Genomic DNA, 18,698 nt, shown 5'->3' on the forward strand with positions numbered 1-18,698 from the left:
GTGTGAATGCTGCTGTCAACCCAACCCAGTTGTTGCCTCAAGTGAACCAACACATTCACATGATTTATAGTCTTCCGTTTTTGTATTGGAGTACTATTAGCACGTTAGTGCTGTTTGGGTCTATGTGGAGTCTCACTTGTCTTATTTGTATTGAGGACCCAAAGTCAAACATTAACTTTTGGGCCTAAATCAAATATAAAGCCCACTCGTTCTCTGAAGCTTTTAGAGCACATTTTGGTTTTGCGTAACCATGTCTAACTTGTGACTCAGTCCGGCTATAAAATCGTTGGGACATAATCATGGATCTATTTAAATCCATGTTGGAATAATTGACGCTCTGACTCAGGAATTTCTCTGAAGATGAGTGGACGAAGGACTGGACAGGCTGACAGACCACAGCTTAAGGACACCATGCACCCAGGAACGGGTTATGGCGTATAGCAGTAAGTTGTCCATCTGGACTCATGGCCTGTATTACAACTCTTATTTACAGAGAGGGAGGACTGATGTCACTATAGTTTATACAGACTTACAATGATGTTAACATACCACTTTAATCACAACTTAATCACAAATGCTGCAGGTTGTATTAGATGCTAATGTTACATGTCGGCTCAGGTTGGGATTCCATATAAGTACTCATTATACCTTGTAACTGACCCATTATATAGCCTACTTAAGAAAAGCGCACACTCCATTCATTGTGTTCTGGTGTTGACAGATAATATCTAGTATAAAGAAACATATAAGAGTTGGCTTTTAAAAGATTAGAAAGTGTGTGTAGAACTTGTCAGGGCGAAACCCGTGGGTGGGATTTTGGCAAGAGGAGAACAGGGTAAGTACTTAACATGCCATTGATGACAAGTAACAGCAGTCTTTAAAAAGGGGATGGTGATACAACGAAACAAATGCGTTCCAAACTAAAAGAGCGTGAAATTCTTCCTCTGCTGCTGCATAAAGGAGTCAGATGGCAGCTTGTCAGTCATCTCTGCTCTGCGCTCCTCCAGGACTCCTGCTGCTGCTGCTGCTGCTGATAGGAGTGACTTTTCCCCATCTACCTGAAGTGCAGGGCAAACCCCTTTCCTTTTGGTGTGACCAAATAGTCAGGGATAGTATGGTGAACGCTATCACTGTGCTGAGGATGACAGAGGATGTAAGTAAAAACAAAATGCATTAATATCCATTGAAAAAAAAAAAAAAAAAAAGAGAGAGAGAGAAAAAAAGCTGTTGGATCCGTATCTGCTTGTATTGGATGGGGTGAGTGTCAAATGTTTTTATTGAGTGAGTGAAACTATATTCAAATGTGCAGGCTCGCTGTGTTGCTTCGGTCACACTGCCGTCTCCGGTACTGTTGCCATGTGTAGGGGTAAACACCACTGCATGGGAAAATAAAACTGTAAGTAATTCCTCATATGCATGAACTCTCACGCACACACACACACATCTGCTATTTGTCTGTCATTGATTAAACTGTCTACTGACTGCACAAACACATTTGAAGTATTTGCTTTCCCATATTCAGTTATAGCAAATCACTCGTCGCGTCTGTTAAAAAGCTTCCTATCACGCCAACTCGGGGTGTCAAAACTTGTCTAACCAGTTTGTTTTAATTGTGAACTGTTGAAGTTCCTTAAATCACCTGTAACTCGAAGTATAATTACCATATCAAAGCTGCGAGCAGCAACGAACGGCCCCTCCTGCTCCGACGATGTTCTGCACATACATTGTCAACTGTGTCTACAAGGCAGAGCCGTACACTAGGCAGAGATCTGTCTGAATGAAAGTGCCATAGAAATGTGTGTCAGCCCAGAGCAGGGTTCCCCAATTAGTTTTCGGCGAGGTCCGGACTATGTGAAGTGTACCAAACCAAGGGCCAAAATTGATTTTTGTTCAGATAATGTTGCTGCTATCATTGTTATCATTGTTGATAAAATTGAAGAAAAGCTTAGTACAGTAGTTCTAGAAGTAATAATTTAGGCATGGGAGTCTCAAAGGGTCAAACAAGAAAAATTGTAGCCACTGCTGCTGTTTAGATAAAATAAAAGCATCCTAGCATTTTAATTTAGAGCGCCCAAATAGAGGCGTAACATAAAGGAAGACAACGAGAAGGGAGCAGTAGTTGTGTGTGGAATATATTCTGATATTCACAATGGCAAAAATAAATGATTAGCTAGAGACACACAGCAAGAAAGGAGCAACCATTCTACATATTTGACATATCTATGACAACAATACCATTTGAGCAGATTTTTTTAACCTATCTGCAAAATGTCCACAAATACAGCTGTGAGCAGCATCTGTACAACACATAAATACACAAAGAGAAGGCAGGAGCACAGCAGACAACTGTAAATATTGTTTCAAATCTCTCATGATTTACAGAACTACAGTGCAGATTTTAATCTGTACAGTCAGGCTTTGTTCTATAGGAGTACCAACTGATTTTTGTCCACCTATACTAGAAAGTAACCTCAATGTGGAGGGGTTAAAGAAAAAAATCCAGGGAGGGCTTTGAAGATATTTTGCACCACACATGTGAACATTTTCACCAGCCCTGAGGGTTTGCAAAGTCTCATGAGATATTGATTATGTTGAAACTATAAAAAACGTTTAAGTCATGAAAAAAACGTTTCAAAGCGAAAGAAAGCAAAGATCCATATTCCCCCACGACCAGTCACAGTTGTTATCTCTGTCTGTTCTATTTCAAATCTTGGACAAAGATCTTAGTATATAGCTTTCATAGCATTTTTGACATCTTAATGCTTTTTTTAAATGGTGTAATAAGTTATGTCATTATAATATAATATAATATAATATAATGATACGTTTATTTGAAAACAGGGACAGTGCACATTAATAACATCACTGTAAATGCGCCAGAATTAGCCAAGAGGCTATTTTTCATCTCCCCAGACAGATGTTAAAAGGTCACCCTAAAAACAGAATTACCATCTCGAAAACCCAAAATCTTATTTAAATGCAAAATGATATGACATGCAAAGTTTTTACAATCATTCAATCATTCCAGTAAATATAACAAGTGCTTTTTGAGGAGTATGTACTAAATAGTACATTTAGAATATATTATAACAACATGGCTTTCAAAACATTGCCTTGGCTCAACTTTATTTTCTAACTCAAATTGTACTGTAACGGTAATGTTACTGTGCGTTCTGGTAATGACAAAATGTTTTGTTAAACACAAATCCTTTTATTGTAAATTGCTACATTATTGCGAAATGTAAAAATGTTTTTGGTTGTCTGGATTGTTTTAGACACAATACACTATTGCGTGTTTCATTCCCTGAGGGAGCACAACTACTCTGACTTACACACTCAAAGAATCATTTTCCGTTTTGTTCTGGCTCAGGCTCAAAGACAAGACCGAGCAGATCATCTGTCATGGACTGATGTAACTCGTAAATCAATAGTTTCCATAAGGACACAACCTCAAAAAAGTAAAAGACAAGAGAGAGATGTCTTTACAAATGGACGCATCACCATGGTGACAGCAGTCGTCAAGGCAGATTTCAAAAGTTGTCAAAATGTCAAAATTTCTGTTATCAAGATAAAAATCTGATAATTCATAATTGCATCTTGACAGCATGGAAATGTTGGTGATTTGTTTTTAATGATAAGTGTTTTACTTTATAAGAGAAAATATGATGTTTAAAATTGTCACTCTTACATTGACTGCAGTTGTTCCCTGCCGTTGTACACGACTCCAAAATATTGTCTTTTTTTTTTCAGGAAGATTGAAAATGTGTTTAGCAAGAATTGGCTGGTACATTTTTACAGTAGCCTACTGTTTACAGTCAAACGTTTTCATGCACTGTAGGCTCAATTTTTCAAATATCAAAAATCCAGGTGTTAACTTTGTGGAGGACAGTCTGAAGATGCAGTGTAGCAAATTTGGTGTTGATTGAGCATATAACGCCTATAGACATACGCTCAGATGCATAACTCTTTAAAATTACTCACATTTGTTGAGATAAATAAGTTGTGATGCTTCTACCGTGCCTGGTCTCCTGCCCTTGGGACTTTCAGTTGCAACAACAATAGTTTGAAAAGACTTTATTGCTCTGACACACACTGGGGAAACTAAGATGTTATAAATGCCCAAATATAAACCAAATTATTTCAAGATGTGTTATGTTATTTAGTTATTACAGTTTTTCTCAATTGTTTACACACAATTTCTGGTTCTTGAGGCACAATGGCCTCAACATCTAACTCATGCACCAACCCCCTGAACCAAGTCTGCTAAACTACAAGCACAATTCCTGCTTTACACTCAATTTGCAGTTCTATAACACACTTTTTTCAAAACACTATACACAATTCTCTGCATTTGGCACAATTTTCATGAAGAAAATCTCTTGTTTTCACGAGTAACACACTGTTATTCAAAATTCTAAAGTTAGTTTCCCTACTATGCACACTGACTCATCACATGGGTAAACACCTGTCACACAGTTTTACAATTAGCAATCAGAGCTTTAGCATAAAAGGGCAGCATGACAGGCAGTGATGGACTGACACCACAAAGAGAGAAACCAAACAGAGAGAGAGGCCACACACAAACACACACACACACACACACACACACACACACACATATATATATATATATATATATATACATATATATATATATATATATATATATATATATATATATATATATATATATATATATATATATATATATATATATAAGTGTAATGATGATGACAAAGGAAAATGCATTGATCACCAAAAGTGCATATCGATGGAAGGATTTGAAGCTCGACTAGAACAAAGTCTTTGACTACAAAGAGTGCTGCTCTACTAGGTGAGCTAAATGTTAGTCTCATCACATCAAAATGATGTGATCAGTCTTTCAAAATTGGCCGGCCGTAAACCAGCTGACCCCGACCGACTTTTTTTTTTTTTGTGGTCACATCAGCACGGCTGCATCGTCACACACCCACCTTGGTCGCGTCTTCACGCATTTCATTTGTTACCGTGTATTTGAGTGTTCTAAATATCAAAACAATATTCTAAAATTTTACAACTCATTTATATATGTACTGTCTGTAGTTACTGTAAAAAAAGAAAGAAAAAAAAGCCAAAGTCATTATGATGAATGGAGTAGAAGTGTTTTCCATTCATCATAGTGTTTTACACTGAGCACATCAGTGTTCAACTGGTTCTTATAGATGTCCAGTCATATGATGGTTTGTGTGTGTCATTTGAAACTAAAACAGCATTTTGAGAATAAATAACATTGTTTTGAATGTAAAGTTTCATTTTGCAGGAGAAGTGAGAGGTTTTGACCATTGTGTGTGTGTGTTTGGTCCGAAACACGGGTCTGTCAGTCACTCTGCTCTGCTGTAAGCCGAGGAGAAAACTTCTTGTATACTTCCTTGTATCCTACAAGCTTTATCCAATGAGGAGAGAGAACGGCATGAAGGGCTGTGTGTGCAGCCAAGGGATGCGCGTGAATGTGGTGACGTAGGGACGAGGACCAATAGATCCAATAGACCCCCCCCCCCGGAAAAACAGAATAACACAAAGTCACACATGTGAAGCTGTTAATCTGTTTTAAAACAAAAACAGAATAATGTGAAAATTAAGTGTTTGACTTTTTTATTGTTTTGTTATTACAGTTTTTCTCAATTGCTAAAACACTAAACCCTGTTGTCTGAACCAAATTCCCAGTTGCCTGAACCCACTGATTGAATCAGTCACTCTTTTGGCAAAACCATCAGCACTTTTCACCTGTTTAGACACAACTTGCCAACACATTTTCATTGTGATGCACCTGTGTTGCATAATGCTGAGCACAGGTGGCAAAAGTCAAACACAACTAAAGCACAAGTTTCACCGGTTGAACACAACAACTCAAAATTGATCACACTTGTGTCCAATGATGTGAGGGCACATATACTGTAAGCTAGTTCAGGATGAAGTCCTGTGGTCTGATTCAGTACAGAGAAATGACGCTGTGGCTGAGTTGCACTTCTCATTTCTATATTTTTGTACTTTATTTTTACGTAAGCTTACTGTATACAAGTGCTAAATGCACAAGATTTCTGTTTGTTTTTGTACTGTGCTACGTGTAAATGCACAGGTGTTTTGTTTTGCAAGAGGAGAAGATGAGAGACGACAGGGTGAAGGAAGAGAGGATGAGGGAGGGAGGGATGAACTGGGAAGAAAAAAGAAGAAGGAAGGAAAAGGGGATGAAATGGATGTGGAGAGGGAGGGAGGAGGGTGAAAGAAAGGGAAGGAGATAAGTGCTACAGTGTAAATGCACAGGTTTTTTGTTTTGCAACATGCATTTAGCCTACAGTGAACGATAAACATTTATTTCTACAGCTTCATGTGCTGAGCATTGTGTTTTCTATTTTTCTATGTAGTGTTTAGTGGCTGCTCAGTAGTGTTTTTAATTTTGATTTGACAACATATTTCAGTTTTGGGCACAGTTTTGAGGTGAAAGTTTGGTTTTGCAAGAAGAGTCTGAGGTTTTGTGAATGTAGCTTGAAAATTGGGGTTTGTGTTCACAGTTCAGAGAAAATGAGAGAAGCTTTCAAGAAATGTGTCTTAGCAATCGAGAAAAACTGTATGATATTTGGAAACTTTTGGGGGATTCTGGGAGACTTGCGGAGGCGCAGACGACTGGAGCTCTGGCCAGGGGGCTTCACATGTGTGATTTTGTGTTATTCTGTTTTTCCGTTCTGGTTTTAAAACAGAATAACAGAAAAACAACGTTGTTTTTTAGTTTTTTTGATTTGGTTTTGAAACGGAAAAACAAAAGAACGAAAGATGCACGGATTCTCTTTGGTGTGTGTGTGTGTGTGTGTGTGTGTGTGTGTATTTGTGTATGTGTGTAGATATATATGTATATGTATATGCTAACAAGCTGATATTTTACTTCACCGTGTTTACGTTGATATTTGCAAACACAATTTGTTTGTCAGCTGTAACACAGACTCCTGTTCCTGATGATTCAGACTCCAAACTGTCCCATCAAATGCTAATTACGTAAATACATAGTAAAATACTTTGATCAATAACCAATTAAACCAGCAACATTGTGACATTGTTTGTCTTTGTGTTTCGCCAGTTACAGCAAAAGTATGAAGAGGTGTTGGTGGATTTCCAGGGTTTTAAAGAAGCAGTAAAAGCAGCACACGACAACAGCACGCAGCAATGTCGGAGGCCGCTGAAGGTTCTGGAGCATCACATCAAAAATTATGTCTGTATAGTCCGGCGTCTACGGATACAGGTGATAACACGTGCACACGAACACCCACAAACACACAGGAGCTGTGCACAAAACCCATTAAGATGAGTAAGACAGTCTGTTGTTTCCTCTCTGCTCAATTAACCATAGTTTATTTTTTCTACTCACAGATCAAAACAGCTGCACCTTCTCCGTCTCCTCCTGCAGCACAGCGCTGTTCAAACCAAACCAGCGAACTGAGCGAAGTGGTGGAAAAGTACAAAATTCTACTCAAAGGGAAATTAAATGTCTTTGCTATGGAGGTCTATAACTACCAGCTACAAGCAGGTTTGCACTGGTGTGCATGAAGTTGCTTTGAAACTTCTTAGAGACACAGCTGGAAACCAGGACAACAATGTGGACCGCAAGACTCCGACATCTTCATGAAAACTCAGGAAGAAAGGAGCCGGAACTGGACCTGGTGTGGATGGAAAGGACAGGACAGGACATATGGAGAATACTGTAGACAGTATAGACCTGAAGGAACAAGTGTTTTACATTGTTAAAGTTTTCATTGTGATGACTCTAACCGCTCATACATGGGAATATGAGTGGTTGATGATAGACTGGCAACCTGTCCAGCTACAAGTGGACAAGTGGACACGGGATGGATGGAGGTTTTTATTTTGAAAAAACTTTACAACCACTAGAAAACTAATATGCACTGAAAGAAAATCATGCATTTTTTTTATATATATATATATATATATATATATAAATGTTTATAGGTCTTGTTCTCAAGAATCATTAGTTTAGAGCTTCCTCCAACGTGTGGCTGGACTGCAACACAGCAGTGGCTGGTGGGAAAGATCTGAAGGTATTCAGTCGAAAACCAAAACACGTCTCGATATCATGAGAAAAGAGAGAAAGATAGATAAAGATATGGGAGCATCTGTGAACCATATCAATGGAATTTTATGTGAAGGAGTTTTACATTCAAAGGTGCCAAGAAAAACACTTACACAGAAGCAAGAGGAAGTGAGATCAGCGATTTTCTTTGCAAAGAAATATTGAGCAACCAACTCTGCATGCCGATAAATGTGACTTTTTGAGTTTCAAAATCTTTCAGGTGAAAGTAGATGACTGTAATCATTCCGATCTTGTTCTTGTCCACACAAAAACCCCAGGCAATGATGTTTCTCCATGACTGCACATCTCATTGTGAAACAGCCATAAATTTGTATGAATCACCCTGACTAAAAATAGTACAGTGTGGCTGTGCACTGTATGTGTCTCATACTACTGTACTGCTCGTAGTGCATGGTTATGATTTAGACTATAGCGCCCTCTGTGGGTGCATGAGGAGAGGTGCTCCCTGTTGGATGTTGCAGTTGCTCTGGCTCGCACCACGGCAGCAGGAAAGTGGGAATCTCATCTCTTCTGCTTCGTCTTTGACTGCAGAGGGCTGGAAAGAAGGAATCAGGAACCTGTAGATGTAAATAGGATCTTGTCAGAATGAAAAAAGCCACAGTTAAAATGCACTTTGCAACAACATTAAAGCTCTCAACAGCATCCCTTCCCAGGGCTCGTAGGGGACGAGAGGCATTGCTCACAATTTCTCTGAGGTCTTAAGAAGCATGAAGAAGAATGAATGAATGGACTTTTGTTTGTGTGCAGAGTTTATTTTGAAAGTATGCATTCCCTTTTTTAAACTATATGTATCATTGTGTATATATGGCAAATATGTATTAAAGCTGTACTATTTTTTCAATAACAACAACAAAAACAATAATAACAATCATTTATCTACTGGGTGAGAGGGGGAATGGGAGGGGGCGACGTTATACAGTTGCACTTCTCTGTATTATTTGGATTGCATTTGTCGTAAAACAAGTGAACTTTAATACAAAAGCCTCAAAAGTGAACAACAAGTATTGTGTGTTTTATATGAATAAAGACGTAAAACCAGAATATAAGTAGAATGTTTGATTTAATGTAAGTAAATGTTGGCCCAATCAGTAAAAATAGGATGGGCAGCAATTTACACCTGGCAGATACACTTTTACACTACACTAAAGGTGCATAATAATAGGCTTAATCTAATGTAGTATTTAACTAAAATGTGACTTTACATTTGTTTAAAAAATGCAATCTAGAGCACTTACAGTTGCATATAGCAGTTCAAGTTTTTGTTTTATTAATCATTATTTATTGCCTATAATGTCTTGTTCAATAGGCTACATATTCGAAATACGTGTAAGCACAGACATAAACACAACCCTCGCTGCAGCAGCTCGACCTGCAGGTGGCCGGAAGAATGCGCTGCTGTGATTGGCCCAGCCTACGCGATCATATGACCGAGAGCAACAGGCTGGAAACTTCATTGGAAACATTAGGGACCGAGAGGCTTGCGGGCTGATTCATAAAGTTAGATATAAACAGACAGGACACAACCGGAAATGGAACAAATTATCGCCAAAATAAAAGAAATTCCTGCATCTATGTATGTTCCTTTTTTTTTTACAGTCTATGGTATGTTCCTATGTCTGCAAGTACAGTGTGTGTTTCTTCTCAAGCACTGGCATTTATGCAAGTGACTTGACAGTTGCTTTTATTACTTGTTTGGGAGATGCTTTTGAGCTATGTAGACCATTATTTTTTATATTTTATTGTTGTTGTTTTATTATTATTATAATTTTCACAGGAGTTGCTGAAATATCATAAAGTATATCAAATTAATTTTGTGTACAGTCATATTTAAACGCATTCTTTATTTTGAAGTTGTATAAAATGCATTAGCCTAATAGCGTAGCCTACATGCCATTTGATCTGGTTTCAGAAGCTTTTATACTGAAAGTCCCAACCGGAAGTTGTAGTTGTAAATGGCGGCGGCTTAACGGTCGCACAATCACATGATATTCTATTCAATAGTTTTACGAGGAAAGAAAATTATCCCGAGCCACAGCGGAGAGATGTTGACAGCTTGGTGTGGACTTGTACCAGGCATTTTAACACAATGTAAAGGGTCCGTCTTGTTTTTAATGCGTAAGTTCACTTTTTATTTTACGGTATTTTACTACAAAACGACACCACTTTCCCGGTTAGCTATGTAGCCATCTAGCTGTGATTGACTTTATTTGGACGTCACTGATCAACGTGAACTGAACGGACCTTTCGAGATCAATATACAGTATAAAACCATCGGACACATCCAGCTACAGTCCAGCAGCTCCCTCCCAGGTCTCTCTGTCTCTCTGTCACCATGACGGAGCGGACGCCGCTGCTCCACTACCGCCTCTCCACCAGCGTCAATGAGTCCGAGCCGCGGTCCGCCCCGGCCGGGCAGCAGGTCGCGGAGCGGCGCGGGCAGCAGCCGGCCACCAGCCCCCGCTCCCGGTCCGGCGGCGCCCAGCAGCACCGGCAGCCCAAGAAACTCTCCACCTTCGTCGGCGTGGTGATCCCCACTCTGCTGTCCATGTTCAGCGTGGTGCTCTTTCTCCGGATAGGTGAGTGTGTGTGATGATAGTTCAGTTCGTATCATTTTTATTTATTCCATTCATGGTATACATAGGCTACTTCACATGGTTGCACGTATTTACATAATGTAGCCTACACATCATGTCACCATAAATGAAAAGGATGAAGAAAAACTTATAGTACCTGCCCCTCTCTATTGTTATAATTGCATCGGCTTACTATCAACACCAATGTTATACTTTATTTCTAAAAAATTAAAGATGATGAAACATATAACAAGAAAACAAACAAGCAAAATAAACTTGCAAAATAGGCAAGGCAAGGCAATTTTATTTGTATAGCCCGTTTTTACAAACAGTTTGTCTCAAAGGGCTTTACATGGCATCACAACAACATCCTCTGTCCTTACCAGGGCCGTTGCTAGGAATTCTGGGGCCCCTGAAAGAATACTAAAGTGGGCCCCTGACTTTTCCACTTTTTCTTAGACTACGTATGTATTATACTTTTTTATTTAACCTACTTTGTTTTGATGCTAATGCAGCATTATTATGAGTATTAGTCCACTGGGCACTGGGCCCCTAGAATTATCATCACCTTTCTCCCCTATATAAAACGGCCCTGGTCCTTAGACCCTCACACCGACTGAGGAAAAACTCCAAGGAAAACCCTTTTAACAGGGAAAAATGGAGAAACCTCAGGGTGAGCAACAGAGGAGGGATCCCTCACCCCGGACGGGCAGACGTGCAATAGATGTTGTTACATACAAGAAAACAGTTTATAGTTTATGACACAGAATAGCAGTGGACACCACTCGTCTATCTATCTTTTCTTTTTTCCCTTCTTTTTCTCCTTCTCCTTCTTCTTTTTTTGTAGGCGCTTATCTTTTCTTTTTTAAACATTTTCTTTAATTGAGATATACTTGTACAACTTTTAACAGTAACAGGACAAACAGAGCAATTTTACAGTAACAAACTGACACAACATAATCAGATCAGGAGAAAATTCAATGTCCACAGGTGGCAAAGTAAAAAGGAAATTAACGCACAGTGACAGGACAATAGAAAGTGGAAATAATGAGAGTAATAAATGAATAAATAAATAAAGTACATTATACAATAATAAAAGATACTGAGACAGACATGGGGTAGCATCACTATTCATAGTTCATGTACCAAGTCAAGCACCAATACAGAGAGATTAGTCTACCTGGTGTGCTGGTAGATTTTCCATATAAATTAAAAATGTTTTGTACGTTATAAGTTCATAAATAGTAATCACATTATAGGTACAGGGCCCAGAAACCTATCAACATTGCCAGTTCACTCCACTCCTCAAACTGAAAAGTTTGGACACACCTCCTCATTCATTCTTTTTTTTTTTTAATCACTTTCTACATTTGTAGATTCATACTGGATATATCAAAACTATGAAGGAACACATATAGAGTCCTTACACAAAAGTGTTGATTAAATCCAGGGGCGTTTCTAGACACTCTGGAGGCCCCCAGGCAAAAGGCACCCCACAAATTTACAATTAACGTAATCCAAAACCATTGATGATTCAGTTTTGCAGTAACAATGCTTCATGTTAACATTTATACCAGAAAATTAAATTGAAGATATAAGATATAAGATATAAGATACATAATAACATCAACATTCAAATTTGTAACAGTTTGGACAGGACAAGCTGATCTACTGACAGCAGAATCGATGTTATTAATGATAGCATTTGACATCAAATGTGTTATTCTACTGCTAATGGGAGAAATTAACATTAGCGTTTGTGGCACTAACTTATTGTATGCTCTGATAACAACATTGTATACAGCCACTGGCAGCATCATGTTGTCATTGATATGGACCAATGTCAGCCATCTCAGGGGGTCGCCTTCCACTTTAGGGCCCGAGGCAATTGACTGGTTTGCCCGCCCTGTTGTAACGCCTCTGGTTAAACCCAAAGTGTTATATATCTGTCACCTGACCTAAACCCAACTGAGATGCTGAAGGCTAAACCAGCCAACAAGAGCTCAGCTCCTCTGGGAACTCACTTCAAGACGGTTGGAAGTGGTTCCAGGTGACGACCTCATGAAGCCGATGACAAAATGTCAAGAGTGTGCAAAAGGCTGTCATCAAATCAAAAGGTGGATACTTGGAGAAATCAAAAATATAAAACCCTTTTGTTTACAACATAACTCCATATGTGTTCCTCCATAGTTTTGATGTCTTCAGTTTGAATCTACAATGTAGAAAGTGATAAAAATAAAGAATAAACACAGTTTCCAAACCTTTGACTGTCTGGTAGTGTAGGTACCCGTCCTGAGATACAGTGTCGACCTGCTCCACTGTCCTGATAGACAATGTCAATGGAGTAACAAGTGAACTAGTAAAGTAACTAGTAACATAATGAATTACTTATGAAATAAATAATCAAAACAGTAATCAGTAATATTTAATTACTTAGACCCACCTCCTTAACATTTTAAGTTTCTACGTTTCCTTGCATTTCAGGAAAAACTTGTATCATATGATATGTATATTATGGGGGATTTTAGCAGCCACTGGTGAATTTGGCATGCAAATAAATGTGTTTTATTTTAGTAGTTTATTTCGGTCATATGCACATACAGTATAGTGAAAACCAAACCCTTCCTTGGCATGACGGTGAGTAGAAAATTGGTGAATTATCGATTTTGGGTGAAGTATCCCTTTAAATCCTATTCATGTATATGGTGCCAAAAAGGTAAACTTTGTTCATCTACCTGGATAAGCATGTAGGGAACCAGTGAAAGTTAATAGTTGATCTTTTTGAAAGAAAAACAGTGCTTGATAACAACATTTACACAGATGTGATGATGAATCACCTTTTGTTCCCTTTGTAATTGAACCATTGGAAAAAAAAAAAAGACAGGGTTGAGTCAGACTGAGAAACAGATGAATTACAGATGGGCTTGTAAAAGGAAGTCATTTCAGGTTTCACATACGCACACACCTGCGTTTAAATCCAGGCCCCGTGATGACCTGTGGTTATTAATAATGTGAAACCAAGTCTGGACGTCTGTGTAAATTCTCATTTGTCCAGGTCAAAGGTTTGAATCAAGTCAACTGGACTTAGTTTTTGTCTTGAAGACGTTTCGCTCCTTATCCAAGTGGCTTCATCAGGTCGTGCAGATTAGACTGGCGAGTCTGGATAAAATGAATGAATGAATGTGTGTGTGTGTGTGCATAACAGAAATACCTTAGATTAGATCGCCAATTAAATGTAAAGTTTCTGCATCAGTCTGTGTCATGTAACTAAATTTAGCAGCATGTTTACCTCACCAGCTTCAGTCTCTCTCAGTCTTGCACACACCACCTGTGTGAGTGGATAAATTCTCCCCCCCAAAAAAATTTAATCTTTTTTTTTCTTTCTGTAGCTTTTGAATTTAATGCACGACCTACTTCCTCTTTGCAAAACTGTTCTAATCTCTGCAGAGGTTTGAACACAGCAGAACGGGGATGAGCTTAAGACTTGATTTCTTGGTTTCCCTCATCAAACTCATCAAAGACACAATCCAACAACTCCAAAACGCTCTGGTGGACAAGTTGTGACCTGCACATTCACCACGCTATGAGATAATAACAGAACGTTACCAGACAGAGTTGTTTTAGAGATAAATTCATGCAAAACCGCTGATGCGCGTTGCCTTCAGGGACAGTTTTTCAGCAAGCAGTCTCTGAATTTACCTCTAAAACAACTCTGTCTCGTAACGTTCTGTTATTATCTCATAGCGTGGTGAATGTGCAGGTCACAACTTGTCCACCAGAGCGTTTTGGAGTTGTTGGATTGTGTATTTGATGAGTTTGATGAGGGAAACCAAGAAATCCCATTAGCTGCCGTAGCGTAGCTCTGAGCAGCTCGCCGCTCTGCTCCGCCGCTCTAAAATAGCTTGCACCGACAATTAAAGGTAACAAACCTACACTGCTATGACTATAGGGATTATGGCAATGGGCCCATTTGCCAAAATGCTGAACTATCCCTTTAACACAAAAACAGAAAAAAAAGTGCAACATTTTCCTCGAAGTGACTGAGTGAGTGACTGGTCTGTACAGTTGAGGTCAAATCCTTCCTCTTATTGTCGGGGTCTGCAGTGGATCGTCTTGGTTTTTAGAGGAAGGGTTCCTGTAACGTTGTGTAACGTTCAGGTTAAAGCAGCTGAACTGAGTCATATGCTTCACGTGAAGAGGGTAAAATCTGCTAATGTGATGCAAATAATCTTCCAGTCATGCAATCCAGGCTTTTTTTTTTTCTTTTTTGTGCCGTCTCAGCCGAAACACACACACACACACACACACACACACACACACACACACACACACACACACACACACACACACACACACACACACACACACAAACACACACACACACACACACACACACACACACACACACACACACACACACACACAGAGCAGACCTGAGTTAATCTTCTTGTCTGTTATCTCAGTCACAGGTATTTGAGTTTTGTGTGTTTTTTTTGTCCCTTTTGTACCTCAGACTTGTTTTCTAACTCTCTCTCACTCTCTCCCCCCCCCCTCCCTCTCTCTTTGCTCCCCCCCCCTGAGTCTCGTGAGATGTCAGCTGCTGTGCAGTGGACACACACACATATGCACAGACTCACATGAACACACATAGTGGCTGTCTGTATGTGCAGCTTTCGACGACTATTCTCACCCTGTTGCGTGTTCGTCTGTTCAGGAAATAACACTCGCTGTCGTTGTGGATGTGAAACCGAACTGGTGAAATGATCCAGCCTCGGAAAAAAAAAAAACCCAACCTAAACACACATGTGAGGATAAAACAAAGACTAAACTGTCTTTATACACTTGTTAAATCAGATTATATCTTTACGTTCAATGTTAAACATTTTAAACGTGCTTATAATCACCGTTAACCGTGCTGCTTCATTCATAAACTCAGTTCTTTGTCCCTCATGAGGTTTCTGGGTCCAGTGCTCTGAGATCTTGTGACTGTGTGAAGGCAGATTGTGAAAAAAAAAGAAAGAAAAAGAGACGTTTAGTCACAGTAATTGATTTTTATATAAATATATATATAGTGGAAGGTTGCGGTCAGTTGAGAGAAGAAAGTGGCAGTGATGTGGTGAATGTGTGTCTAACGCGGTGTGTAGTGACTCTGACATCTCCTCGCACACTCTGATTAGACGCACATGACTTTCTGCTGCTGGAGTTGTGAGATGTGAGTTATGTTAATCGACCCCGTCGCAGCATCTCAACTATTTCTCTTGCTTCTTTTAATTCACTAAATACGAGTTTGCAGATGTTATAGTGTTTTATTTCTTTATTTCTTTATTTATTTCTTTATGAGTACTGGCTGAATTTTGTCCACCGGGATCAGCAATAACAACCTTGTCCAGATCTGGATCAGTATCTATAAAACACTGATGGATGTTACGTCACTTTTTCCTTATTTCTAAGAATCTGGGTCAAATTCATCTTTGAATTTTGACCCATTTCAAACCAACATTGTATTGCGAGCTGCTTCCTGCATTCACAGATTCTTCTTTTTCTCACTTTTCTCACTTCTTTTTCTATCTCTCACTTCTCTTTGATAGATCAGTTCCTGATTTTAGCTACTTGCACCGTTCTGTATGCGATCTCTCCTTCTTTTTGCTGTTGTTACTTGGATAGCACTACTTTATACAGGCACTTTATATGATCTATGGCCTTTTAAAAAAAAAAAAAACTTACTACTACTATTATTCAGTGGCGTTTTGATGTTTTTATTAGGCTAGGCACTGCCGCTGTAATTCACAGTTTATTAGGAGTACTGTTTAAAACATACATAACAGGATATTGTATGTTGCGTGATGCTGTGTGTGGGAATTTGTTTTATGTTTTACGTGAGACCTACAGATGGAAAATAGCTTCCTGCTAAATCTGGTGCACACATCTTATTACTTTTTTAAATGGTTAAAGGAATAGTTCAACAACTGCCATAATCCCTATAGTTTCAGGAGTAGGTTTGTTACCTTTAATTGTCGGTGCAAGCTATTTTTAGAACAGCAGAGCAGAGCCACGAGCTGCTCAGAGCTACGCTATGGAGGCTCATGGGATTTGTTTGTTTCCCTCGTCAAACTCATCAAATACACAATCCAAGAACTCCAAAACGCTCTGGTGGACAAGTTGTGACCTGCACATTCACCACGCTATGAGATAATAACAGAAACTATAGGGAGTATTGCCAATTTGCCAAAATGTTGAACTATCCCTTTAAAGTTAATATACTGTAAGTGCACACAAAGTTCTTCAACCTAATAAAATGAAATAAAAAAAATAAAAAAAAAAGATTTTGGAGTTATTTTTATTTCTTCTGCACCTTAAAATCTGTACATCTGATACACCCCACCCCCGTTTTGTGTCTGCAGTTTATTTAAATGTTGTTGAGGCTGTGTGTAGTTCCTCTTTTTTTCTTTTTTTATCTGTGCATTAGCAGCTCACTCAAAAATTGTCCATATTTAATTTGCGTCCGTGTGGTTTGAATACGTGTGGTGATTTTGTCACCTGCTCATCTCAAATCTTTAGTCTTTAGTGGCGGATATAATATGGATTTTGGGATTTTCTGTTCTCAGTCTCTGTCTCTGTTGTCTGGTCTTTCTTTGATTTCTCACCCGTCTGTACATGCGTGTTTATACAACTTTCATTCTTTTATTCCTTCCTTTGATTCACCAGTTCCTGATTCTCACAACTTTTTAAGGAAGTGTTTATTTTCTGACACAATCCCTCAGACAGTGAAGACATGAAACAGAAACTGGAATCATTTTCATCTTGTGATTCCAGTTTCTCTCTCAGCAGTGTGTGTGTGTGTGTGTGTCGGTGTGTTGTCGTTGTGGTTCGACTTACAGTTACTTTCATTTTGAGTTTTTCTTGAAGAATTCCCAGAGATATTTTTCTGTTATTAAATGAAACATTATTAATCAACAAACTACAAGCACAGTGTTTCCAATAAGTCTTCAAATGCCTGTGGTTCACATCAAAGAGTTGATTAGCTGCTGATTATTGGTTTCATTCATTATTGGTTTCATGTGTTTGGGCTTTTTTTTTTTTTAACTTCCCTCTTCAGCTTCTCTGATGTTTCTGTAGAAGTTTGAAGTCCTGCATCCAGTCAGTTAATGACTGTGTCTCTTTCTGTGTGTGTCTGTGTGTGTGTGTGTAGGGTTCGTCGTGGGCCACTCCGGACTGTACCAAGCCATCGCCATGTTCCTCGTGGCCTATTTCATCATCTCTATGACGGTGCTGTCGGTCTGCGCTATTTCCACCAATGGAGCTCTGGATGCTGGAGGAGCCTATTGTATCCTCATCTCTCACAGACACACACACACACACACACACACACACACACACACACACACACACACACACACACACACACACACACACACACACACTCTAACGTCACGTGACGGTCAGTGCAGCAGCAGTAAGGTCGTTGCTGGTCAAGATGTGGACAGAGGGCCACACACACACTCCTCCTCTCTGCTCCGAACAAACAGCGTCTTTGTTTCACTGAGTCATCGTCAGAATGACTGAGTGGAGCCTGATTGAATTATTAACTTCACCATAAGACACTGATCAATACTTATGATTGGGAATTGGTAAATCAGTGCTGTTTAATCAGACACTATCTTTTATTATCATATGTCTGATATTTATATTTATGGATCATCTTGAGAAACTGGGCAGATTAATGTATATCTGCCTGCATGTCATGGTATTACAACTGTATTTAAACCTTCATTATAGTCTTTAAAATGCTTTTAATCCCTAACCGACAAGAGGAATCATTAAGTTTTCTGTATGTACTGTATTTATTTCCATTTAACTGATTCATTCATTGACCAAACAGAATAATTAAACGGCCACACTTGAAATCTCAAATATTGAATTAAAAAAAAGAGCAGTAAAATGAGTAATCTAATATAATCTGCCTCTCATTCACAAGACATTCATTTATT

At 38.9% G+C, this 18,698-nt stretch overlaps 2 protein-coding genes across 2 annotated transcripts in view; both read left to right on the forward strand.

The window, feature by feature from the left end:
• Window positions 1-240: 240 nt before the first annotated feature.
• Window positions 241-9,098, forward strand: LOC310995659 (uncharacterized protein). Its single transcript, XM_083984774.1, has 5 exons — window positions 241-443; window positions 1,008-1,153; window positions 1,310-1,396; window positions 7,109-7,270; window positions 7,399-9,098. The coding sequence occupies exons 1-5, from the start codon at window positions 431-433 to the stop codon at window positions 7,573-7,575; spliced, it is 585 nt and encodes a 194-aa protein (XP_083840900.1). The 5' UTR covers window positions 241-430; the 3' UTR covers window positions 7,576-9,098.
• A 1,371-nt stretch (window positions 9,099-10,469) lies between these two features.
• The window catches only part of LOC310996421 (solute carrier family 12 member 9), a gene marked incomplete at its 5' end in the record, with an annotated part of 89,697 nt that continues 81,468 nt past the window's right edge, over window positions 10,470-18,698 (forward strand). Inside the window, 2 exons of the mRNA XM_083985813.1 lie at window positions 10,470-10,713; window positions 17,900-18,034. Coding sequence (XP_083841939.1) covers window positions 10,470-10,713; window positions 17,900-18,034 — 379 coding nt within the window. The remainder of the gene's footprint in view (window positions 10,714-17,899; window positions 18,035-18,698) is intronic.

This window comes from Trachurus trachurus (assembly GCF_905171665.1).
Source record: "Trachurus trachurus genome assembly, chromosome: 13".
Lineage (NCBI taxonomy): Eukaryota > Metazoa > Chordata > Actinopteri > Carangiformes > Carangidae > Trachurus > Trachurus trachurus.